The following is an 11214-nucleotide window of genomic DNA, read 5'->3' as shown; positions in this document are numbered from 1 at the left end:
GCTGCTGAGCAAGATTTGCATTTGTGGGCACCATGGCATCTCCAATTACTGCTCAGCAGTGAAGAAGCCTGCAGGGCAGCAACTATTAGCAGAGGGCTCTGCTAACTGATCCATGCCAGCACTTGTGCTGGACACTCAGTGCTGTTATTTTAATTGCCCTCTGTGTTGAGTTTGAAAAAAGGAAAGTGCTCCTAGAGAAAGAAAAAGGGAAAAAAAAAAAAGAGGGGATGTAATGAATGTGCTTGCAGGCTGTTACAAACACTGCAAGTCAGAGCACCATGTGTTCTGGGACCAGCCAGGAGCACCCTGTGCCCTGTTTGCCACACTGAACCCAGCAGGCACAGTCCTTCAAGCAGCTGATGAGAACTCATCAGTTTTTTTCTAGTCCAACATTGTGTTTAAAACAGACCCAATTGGGACAAGCTGTCATGTACAGCAACAGAAGTGTTGATAGAAGATGTAACCTGTGATGCAAGTTGTTTTCAATGCTAAGGCTTATCTCTTTTTATAATTTCCTAGGTCTGCTTTAGCATGGAAACCCTGAGAATTTATTCGCATCTCCAATATGTGCCCTAGTAAGTGGAAGATTTTGATTTTAATTAAGTTGCAAGTGTGTAATTGTTAGAAGACTGTCACACAATATCAGATCAGTGATCCTACTGGCTCTGGAAGTAACTCCAAGCTTCAAAAATAGAATAAGAAGGTGTAAAGATGTGTGTCAGCCCAGAAGCTATGGGAATCTTCCCAAGAGCGTCCAGTGTTGTGGCAGATCATTTTGTGATCAGATAGACCCTGAATCTGATAATCTCTGGGACTTGGTCATCCTTCCACAGTGCTGTTAATATCTCAAAAGGAGAGCAGCAGGATGTGGCTGCATCAGGAGCATCATTATTCTCCTTTGTCATCATCCAAAAGACATTATCTCACCTCCCACTTGGAACTACACCTGGTTTATCACCAGCCAAAACAAAGAGCTACTGTTGGATGTGCACAAAAGTAGCTTTATGGCGATTATTCAATTACAGCTGATGACTGTTTTGTGTGTGCATCAGCACACCTCAGTGCTTCTGGTTTTTGGTTGGAGCAGCATATGCAGACTAGGCAGTGAAAGGGAAAGCTGGGCTCTGCAGGCAGTGCTGCTGGGTGCTCCCAGCCACATGGATGCAACACAGGACTCCAAGAAAGTGCCTTTTCCCACCACAGCTGCTGCAACCCAGGTGAGTGGGTGAGGTGCTGCAAGAACATGGCTTATGTAGGGAGCCCTCCTACAGGCCTAGGAAATACATACTAAGCAAGAGGATTAAAGCCTTTCAAAGATGGAATTGGTTCTGCTTTCATAATATTTTTCTTTTCACCCTCCACAGGACTTGGCACAGCCTAGTGTGCTACAAAGCACCCTTTTTTCCCTTTACTCAGAACATCTTGAATTTATTCTTGGCAAAACTATCTAGCTCTGTGTGTAGATAGGAACAAACTCCAGCCAAGCTGGGTCCTCCTGCAAGGCCACTCACCTGGCTCTCTCTGCTCCAGGACTCTGTGAGTGCACAGACTTCCCCTGTGTCCTGTGGCAGATGGGTGGATGTGGTACAGCAAAGGCACCAATGTCAGGAGCCACAAATGCAGTTGGGAATACAGGTGTCTAGAAATGACACAGAGAAATGCTTTTGGAGACCATAAAGGCAACTGAAAATGCCCAGCAAGAGCGTATGGCTCAGATCAGCATGTGTACAGCCAGGTCTCACAGGAACCTGGGCGGGTGAGTTTTATTTCCTGGGGAAAAGGGCTGGCCATGGTGTTCAGGGGCCTGAGGCCCAAAATGGCCGGCTGCCTGCTGGAATCCCGCATTGTGCAGGATGCCTCCCAGACCCAAGCTGCCACCACTGGAAACTCAGGCTGGTTTGACAGTGCCAAGTGCCTCCTGCAAACTGACACCAGGAACCTGGACTGGTGAGTTTTATTTCCCTAGAATAAGGGCCTGAACAATTGTTCAGGGGCCTGAGGCCCAAAATGGCCGGCTGCCTGCTGGAATTCCGTATTGTGCAGGATGCCTCCCAGACCCAAACTGCCACCACTTGAAACTCAGGCTGGTTTGACAGTGCCAAGTGCCTCCTGCACAGTGCACTCTATACTCAGTAGCTCCTCTCAAGAGAGGCAATATCTGGAAGTAGCTGGAGGTTTGGCCAGATGACCTGAACTGCCACATCTTTGAGAAGCATGGAGATCCCCAATCTACCTGTGAGTCACAGAACACTTTCTGCTGCACCTTAGTTCCTGACCACACCTACTGCCATCAGGGGTTGTGTGCCAGATGAAAATCAATCAAGATATTCAAGTGTCAATTGAATATTCTCCAAACCATGTCTCCCCTTCAGGCTCCTCAAAGTGCTGGATCCATACAACAACCTGCACAGGCTGGAGCCTGAAGGACCTGCTTGGCATGGGAGAGGAATCCTTCCAGGAAATGCCTATAATGTGAAAATGCATCCCATGCACCCTATCCACCCTCTGAAGGCACCAGCACCATCAGCATGGCTGTGGTCCTCAGGGACCTCCTTCTTTACTCTCTGTAACCCAATTGATTTTAGTGGGCACTCGCTGCCTGCTACATTTTAAGGTCTAGATTTTAAGGATCATAAGTAAGAACATAAAGCACTGTCAAGTATTTCTGGGGTTTATGACTGAGATGGAGAGGGAACTCAATATCCTTTTAGCAATTTGCCCAGCTAACATTTAAAAAATCTATTTGTCTGAAGGGGCAGAAAGAAAATCAGTAGGGCAAAAATTGTAATAATCACTGAATGTGCTTCTCTATTTTTTCCCCTCTATCTTCCAAAACCAAGTGCTATTGCCAAAGTTAATTCTGATTTCCTCTCAGAAACTGTCCACTGTCTCTTCCATGGGCAGTGCTGAAATATAGTGCAAATATGAGCAGTTAAAATACCTGAAGAAAACAAAATCAGATTGGTGTAGTAACTCAGTGACGTTTCCCCCCACCCTTCCTTTCAAAGCACTGCTATTTTACAGCAATAGAAATCCTTTTGGAGTTTTGTGGTTGACTCAGAGCTGCAAGAGGAAGAGGGAAAGAAGAGAAACAGAGAGGTAATTTCCAAAGTGAAATTAAATTAGCCACAAAATCAAACATTTCCAAAGACACTTGATTTCATCTTGGCTCAGAGGCACCTTTTGGATTTATGCCATCTAAAACCAAAATATCAATACACGTTTCAGGACTGATGGTCTTTTAATGCTCTGTGTTGCACTTCAGAAGCTATCAGAAATATGACTGGATTTTTTCATGCCTAAATTAGTAACTAGAATCTATTTTAGAATGTATTCTTCTATTAGAACAACAAATAATAGAGTTTGCATAATTATTAATCTCTTGTAATAATCCTCAATTGTACAAATTACTTTTCAGACACACTAGCAGTTTCTTGCAAACAGGATGACATTTACTGGCTTCTTTTTCTTCTGTATGCTGATGAACATGCTAACAGGTAAGATTATTACCAAATTTATTCTTGTTTATTTTTTCAAGCCCCCAGAAATATTTTGTTACAAATACAGTATCTTCTATTTAGTATTGCTGACATTTTAATTCAAACTTTTCAGGCTGTGAGTTCAGACTAACAGCCTCACTAAGATGGTTTGTAGCAGTGACTGATTGCAAACAAGAAATTCCTTGCTGTATTGTTCAAAAAACAAAAATCTTTTGGCTACACAGAGGGTCTTATGTGGGCATTAAAGAACTTGTGAGCTTCTAGTTAAAAATGGAAAATGTTTGGTTAACAGATGGTCTTTCTGTGCAGGAGCTGGTACTGATGTGTTTCCTCTTTGCTTACAGATGCCCGATCCATCCAGGATGGAGATGGTAATTCCTAATGTGTTTTTATTTCCTTTGTGTCACTAATATTTAGGAGAGTAATTTGTAACTCCCAGACTTGATGCCCAGCAATGACTTTGGCAGGAATGCTTATTAACCTCAGTGGACTATGGAAAAGCTTTCAATTAGTTCTGGTGGAAAAAAGAATAATGAATTTAAAAAATTACTTTAAAATTTCATAAAAGGTGGTGACATATTAATGTATAATAATAGAGCTAATATCTAGTCTTAAAATGAAAAGGGATGACAGTCAAGTCACTAATTCTGTTGTACAAAATCCTAACTGGAATGCACCAGACTTAGAAATGTATAGGACATCTGAGAATTTTTTCTGTCCTGAGCCATAATGCCGTGTTTGTATCTGCTTTTTGGCAAGAGATACCAGCTTTCATGACAAAAAGCTTAAAATTTACAATTTGCCACAAATCCAATTAGAGAAATGTTGGAATAAATCCCTTAGCACAGCTACCCTGTGGTTCATGTCACTTTGTGTGATTAGTCCATTGGATTAGTGTTTGCCTTTGATTAAAAAAACCCTCAACACCCTAATGATGTTTACACTGGCTTGCTGATGATCCTATCATTTAACCTCTTTTTAGCTTTTCAGACAGAATTCTGTCTGAAAACAGAGTTGCAGAGAAGTATCTGCAATAACCAAGTACTGCCAGCGGCATCTCCAGTGCACAAATATGCAGAGAGTATTATAACAGATATGAACATTACAAATACACAATAAGGCCTAATATCATTACTTATCATTCAAACCTTTTTCCCCCTATGTTCCATTATATTTCTTTAGAAAAAAATATTTTTAATATATCATCTGTAAAATATTTTAATACATCATCTGTGTTTGTGTACAACAAATATTTTTGTGGCAACTTTTGCAACAGTCAGGAGAGCCTGCATCAATCTAGAATTAGATCCCTGTTCAGGCAGTGTCCTGGTGCTCTCATTACCAGCAATTATTGTTTTCTTTCACACTGGGCCAAGCAGCAGCCTGCAAAGTGAATCTGAGGTCAGCTGGTATAAACAGTGAGTTCTCCTCTGCAGACAGCATTTGGCTGGTTCATTTGGTTTGTTATGTGCCATCTGTGCCTCCATGCTGCAAACTTTACTCCGTAAAATCAAAGTCTGACAGCAGGATTGTTGAAGGCTCTTAATTCCTGCTAAAGACCCCAGCCCCAAGCTGAGTGCAAAGACTTTCATTCATCTAAATGGGCTTCAAATCAAAATAAAATACTGTGTTTAGCTTCACTGCACAGAAAGACATTTGTGACAGTGCTCTCAGCTGCTGTTTACATTTTATATAGGCTTCTCTGTTTGCCCACATTTGGGCCCAGGGGTGGTCGGTTCCTGCATTTTCAGAACTGATTTTGTTTTCCTGCTGAATTGTAAATCTTGTTTCAATGACTGTATCACATTCTGGTACTGCTAGAGCAGGCCCAAATGCAGCAGCTGTCCCCCAAGTGGCAAAGCCTTTCCTCTCCATCCCCAGAGCTCATTTCCTACAGTTCCCCGAGGAGAGGCACAGCTCTGCAGTTCCAGGCAGCATCAGGGCAGTATGGCCCCAGCCCCTGGGAGTTCTGTGGGCAGTGTGCTCAGCAGCAGGGGCATGCCATAGAGGGTAGTGCCTTACTCCTTATATATTCCTTATATTTTTCTATGGGGCAAAGCAAATTATGCGGAATGAGGGAAAATGGCTTTCGATTGGAATCGCTCCTTGCTTTGAAATAACCAGCAGCCTTCTAGAAATGAAACCAGCCCGATGAATTCTTGAACTGGCATAAATGCGGATGTGTCCCCTCTTTCCTGCTCCCCATCTTGTCCCAGTCTGTCACTCCTGGTGCATCTGCAGCAGGGAATACCGGCTCCATTTTCTGCAGAGTGGGTTGTCGGAACTCAGGACATTCCTTTGGGAGTCCGGAGTTTCCTGGGACCCTTGCCAGGGGGCTCGGAGACCCTGGCACACAGCCCAGAACACCAGTGGGTTCAATTATGAACCACGGAATAACTTGTCACCTTTATAGAAAGAGATAAAAGCCACAATAGTGTAAATAGTGTAAGAATAAAATAATTACAGAGTCTAAATGTAGGTTTTAGGATTTTTGGTATAGGGGTTTCTGGTGACAAGATGGAGGGATTTGGGCGTGTCTAGCCTTTCTTCTTCTTCTCTACCTCCATCTTGTCTGGTGATGTTGGCACTTTTAGATTGGTCTAAAGTAGAAACTCACTGTCTAATATAGATGATAGGTATTGGAAAATAACTGTAAATATTGTACACGTAGTTTGTAGTATATAAAGATAACACCGCCCTGGAGGGGGGGGGAGTGCCTCTGGCTGTCCTGCCAAACGGATCTCGGCTGGACAGGGAGAAAGAACTTTATAGATAAGATGCAATAAACAACCTTGAGACCGAAAAAATGAAGAGCCCTGACTTTTTCTTCAAGCACCGGGCTGGGAAAAGAAACTTTCGAACTTTAGTCGGGGTCACTCTGACCAGCTAGAAAGACAGCCCCCGGCAACTGGCGTTCCCTGGCTTGGCTGCAAGAAAGACCCGGCATTTGGCATTCCCAGGTGGGCTGCAAGAGCTGGGCGGCAAGAGAACAACCCGGATGGGCGGAAAGAGAGACGGCTGCAAGAGATGGGCTGCAAAAGAGAGACCACGACACGTTGGGCAGCAAGAAAGCACCCAGGTGGGCAGTTGGCAGGCAGCCACGCCACCAGACATCAGCCGCTGAAACACAGCCCGTGAAGAGAACAAAAAAGGACAAGGAAAAGAAGCAGGCACTCCCAAAAAGAAAAAAAAAAAAAAAAGAAAAAAAAAAGGGAAAAAGAAAAAAAGAAAAAAAAAAAAAAAAAAAAAAAAAAAAAGAAAAAAAAAATCCACACAGAAGTTCCAAGATTCAACTTCTGCTAAACAGACTCGCATCCAGATCTGGCGGGGGGGCCAGTGACCAGGGCGACCTCCGGACGGACCTTGCAAATGATTCAGCTTTTGGTAAGAAGGTTGAGATTTGAGAACATGGAGGGGACATGCTCTCAGGAACAGTTAAGGATTTTGTCAGCCTTACAAGGTCTGGCAGCCACACAACTTGTGAAAATCTCTGAAAAAAGATAAAACGGCCTTGAAGCTTTTATCCCCAGCAAGGATCATGTTAGAGGCAATTACGGCAAGATCCCGGAGTAGAGCTAAAAGGTCATTAATTGTGAATCCCACAGGGGCGGGGGGAGGAGAGCAAAGCTCAAAGCAGAGATTGTCTCTGGTCCCAACCAGCCCTGGGGAAGTAGCTCCCGATGAGAGGGAGCGGGGAAGTAGCTCCCGATGAGAGGGAGCGGGAAATAGCTCCCGATGAGAGGGGGCGGGAAATAGCTCCCGATGAGAGGGAGCGGGTAATAGCTCCCGATGAGAGGGAGTGGGAAGCAGCTTTACCGCCTCCAATTCCTCTACCCCGAAAGCCCAGCTCGCGGCGAGCGTGGCTGCGCGGCGGCGGCGGCGAGCGGCGGGGGGAGCGCGGAGGCAGTGGGGGACGCGAGTTTCGGCGCGGGGGCTGTGAGCATGACACCGACAGCGGCGGCCTCAGCTGGCGCGGTGCCAGGGACGCGCGCGCAGGGCGAGACCCGCGGGACGTCCGGGAAGGGCTCTCAAATCATAGCGTCCACGTCAGACGCGGGCGGTGGGCTTGGAGCAGCTGCAGGGCTCCAGGCGGTGCCCGTAGGCAGACGCAGGAGACGCGTGGTGATGATGCAGGACCCGGAAGTCGGGGCGCGAAGGGTTTTTTCCCCAGTTCGCGGACGCGGGACGGGCACCGGCCGAGCAGGGACCGCGCGCCGGCTGCGGGTGTTGGCACGGGGCCAGAATGGGATCTGAGCTGTACTGGTGTCGATCAGAGAGAGAAGGACATTTCCGAGACCGCGCCTGCGCCGCGACGAGCGCAGGGGAGGCGCGGTCGGGGCGGGGTTGTCCACACTCCCGTGACGGCACAGGCAGAGACGGGGCGTGATCAGGGTACAGAGGCTGCCCCAGGTACCACCCCTCTCCGATCCCAGGGCAACGGGCACCCAGCTAACCGCAGCAGCCAGCACACAGTTTCAGCCTCCATCAAAATCTCAAGTTGGAGATTTTTCGCGGGTGCAGCACATGTTGAGTGAGGCACACCGAGCTCTTCAACAGGCTAGTCCCACAGAAGTGACAGAAACAGCATTTATCAGATGATCAAGTCTCAGATGCAAAAGATGGGCGTGGAAAGAAAAAAAAAGTTGTCCAAAAATCAGAGAAAAGTGAGAAAGCACCAGGCTTTTGCCCAAGATACAGAAAAAAGAAGGGAAAATCAATGCAAATCAATGTTATTCCAAATATGATGTAGATGGAAATCTATTTTGAAAAATGCCTCTCAGGGAGAGAGACGGCACCATATAAAGATAGAAGTATTAGTAAAGATTCAATTACTCAAAGTGTCTCTGAAGACAGAGCATTTGAGAAACATCAATCAGATCCAATCTGTGGGGTCATCAGCTGATTCTCCAATGGTTCAGAGTTTTAGGGATTGTTGTCAGTGAGTTTGTAACCTTTGTTATTTTTAGATTTTATAGGTAATACTGATAAATAAGGATTGCTGTTAATGTTATATGAATACTTTAAAAAGGTTGTCTTAACTCCTTCAAATACTTCCTGTTGATAAGTTGATTATATAATGAGAATTCTCAGAATTTGTGATAAGAATTATTATCAGGGTATTGTAGTGTTTATAACCAGCCAGTGTTCCACTATCTCTTTTGTGAGAAGCCACGTCTCTTCAGAATCTTGTCTTTATTTCCTAACTACTCACAGGTTTTTGGATTTCTTTTAAATCCAAATTGCCGCTTTTGTGGTTTTTTTCATTTATTGTTTCTTCAGTTATTACAGAGGTACTTCAGCCAAGAATTCAAGAAGTCTACTGTGTTTGAAGAATTTCTATCCCAACAGAAGTTTCAGAAGGATCCAATTATTTAATGGTTTGATAGATCTTTAATCCTAAGGTTTCCTATTCATAATTGCTGTTTTTAAGAGTCTCATTTTAAGAATGTGCTAAGTGATATCCATCAATTAGAGTTCGGGCTCTGGCCAAGTCCTAGCTCTACTTGAATAGAGTGATTGACAATCAGCCCAGATGTTTTCTGCATCAAAAAGTATTCAAGTCCTTTTGGCTTGGCAATTTGACCGTCTATGATAGCTGAGCCTGTTTTCAGAAGGAGTTTGGAGAAACATGAATCCGGACATGGATTCTCCAGTTCTCTGTTGTTGTAAGGTTCATCAGCTGTCACAGACTCTGGGATGACAGTTCAGTGTTGTAGTGTTTGACAATTGTATGATTTCAGATGTGTTATTGGTTATGTGTATTATCTAATTGATTTCTAATTGCTGTCATTTTACATCTCCCTATGCAATTGCATAGAGACTGAAACAGAGTTGATCAATGTTTTATTTTCATATCAGGATCCATTCTTCACCTCCGAGATTTTGAGAAAATCCTCCAGTCTCTTCGGGGGCGTGGATTTGTTTGTGTTTTAGCAGGTACAAAAGTCCAGGTGAATCTCAGTGAAGAATGTGAAACTCCATCCAGTGCAAGACAATGCTGACAAGAAGCGTGGGCAAGAAAACGCTGACCATTCCATAAGCAGAAAAGAAGATGTAGAGATGTGGACTGCACAGAGATTCCAACCCTTGTGTTTTGCCCACAGAAGACTGTGGACTTTGGGTCTCTTCATGGGTGTGGGAATCAGTGGTGTTGTAGAACTGTTGTTAGATGATTGCTTGTTATATTTTAGTAGGGTTTTTAGTTCTCTTGTTCATTGCGCCATGCATTCTTTTGTGTATATGGCGGGTTGTCAACCAAGCTGCCAAAGAGGTCTTCTTGGTGCAAACAGAAGGGGGAGATGTCGGAACTCAGGACATTCCTTTGGGAGTCCGGAGTTTCCTGGGACCCTTGCCAGGGGGCTCGGAGACCCTGGCACACAGCCCAGAACACCAGTGGGTTCAATTATGAACCACGGAATAACTTGTCACCTTTATAGAAAGAGATAAAAGCCACAATAGTGTAAATAGTGTAAGAATAAAATAATTACAGAGTCTAAATGTAGGTTTTAGGATTTTTGGTATAGGGGTTTCTGGTGACAAGATGGAGGGATTTGGGCGTGTCTAGCCTTTCTTCTTCTTCTCTACCTCCATCTTGTCTGGTGATGTTGGCACTTTTAGATTGGTCTAAAGTAGAAACTCACTGTCTAATATAGATGATAGGTATTGGAAAATAACTGTAAATATTGTACACGTAGTTTGTAGTATATAAAGATAACACCGCCCTGGAGGGGGGGGGAGTGCCTCTGGCTGTCCTGCCAAACGGATCTCGGCTGGACAGGGAGAAAGAACTTTATAGATAAGATGCAATAAACAACCTTGAGACCGAAAAAATGAAGAGCCCTGACTTTTTCTTCAAGCACCGGGCTGGGAAAAGAAACTTTCGAACTTTAGTCGGGGTCACTCTGACCAGCTAGAAAGACAGCCCCCGGCAACTGGCGTTCCCTGGGTGGGCTCGAAGAGAGATTACGACAACTGGCGTTCCCTGGGTGGGCTCGAAGAAAGACCCGGCAGTGGGTCACGGAGAGGGGTCAATGGCTGTCCTTGCCTCTCTGCTGCCAGAGGAGCACACCAGCCGCAAAAGGAACTCACAACCCCAAACATGGAGGCTCCAAGCCCAACCTCTCAACAAACATGCTTCGTATTATAGTAATCTGCAATATTTTATTTTGGTTGGGTTTTTTAGATCTCTACGGGGAAGCTGCAGCCTTGCCTTACTGGCCCTTCTCATCCAATGATTTCTGGGCCTATGTGGAATATTTCCGGACCTTGGGAGCCTACAACAGGATCAATGACATGGCCAGAGCCTTCTTTGCCCAGTTCCCTTTTGGGACCCACCTTGGCTACCACGTGCGCGACCATGAGCGCTGAGAGCCTCGCTCAGCTTTGCCAGAGCTGCTGCCCCGGTGTTTGGGTGAGCACCTCTCTGCCACTGAACACACTTGGGCTGCCCTCACCTGCTTTGTGACACCACGGTCATGTGCAGCATTTCATGGCTTCAGTGAGTCTCTTTTTTACCATTCCTTGTAAAGGTGTTTGCATGAACACCTGACTGCCAGCAAACACATCTGCACTGTGCCTCAGCCTCTAAGTGACACTGCAGCCACATGCAGCATTTCAGGCTTTAAATTAATCCCTTCTTTACAATTTATGCTTCTGTGTGACACAATAAACTTGTTCATTCTGCTGCATGGCTTTGGGAGCTATTTTTTTAACA

General features: G+C 45.0%; 1 protein-coding gene across 1 annotated transcript; it reads left to right on the top strand.

Annotated features, from left to right (window-relative positions):
• Positions 1–3400: 3400 nt before the first annotated feature.
• Positions 3401–11184, top strand: OTOS (otospiralin). Its single transcript, XM_059854866.1, has 3 exons — positions 3401–3497; positions 3845–3871; positions 10684–11184. The coding sequence occupies exons 1-3, from the start codon at positions 3446–3448 to the stop codon at positions 10866–10868; spliced, it is 264 nt and encodes an 87-aa protein (XP_059710849.1). The 5' UTR covers positions 3401–3445; the 3' UTR covers positions 10869–11184.
• Positions 11185–11214: the final 30 nt, after the last annotated feature.

The sequence above is a fragment of the Haemorhous mexicanus genome, chromosome 10 (genome assembly GCF_027477595.1).
Source record: "Haemorhous mexicanus isolate bHaeMex1 chromosome 10, bHaeMex1.pri, whole genome shotgun sequence".
NCBI classification, from domain to species: domain Eukaryota; kingdom Metazoa; phylum Chordata; class Aves; order Passeriformes; family Fringillidae; genus Haemorhous; species Haemorhous mexicanus.
This window is presented reverse-complemented; position numbering and strand designations above follow the sequence as displayed.

Bases quoted from the DNA above. Each gene is read 5' to 3' on its own strand.
- OTOS (XM_059854866.1), top strand. From the start codon at position 3,446: ATGACATTTACTGGCTTCTTTTTCTTCTGTATGCTGATGAACATGCTA. The intron at 3,498-3,844 runs GTAAGATTATTA...CTTTGCTTACAG, and splicing joins GCTGATGAACATGCTAACAG to ATGCCCGATCCATCCAGGAT. The intron at 3,872-10,683 runs GTAATTCCTAAT...TGGGTTTTTTAG, and splicing joins ATCCATCCAGGATGGAGATG to ATCTCTACGGGGAAGCTGCA.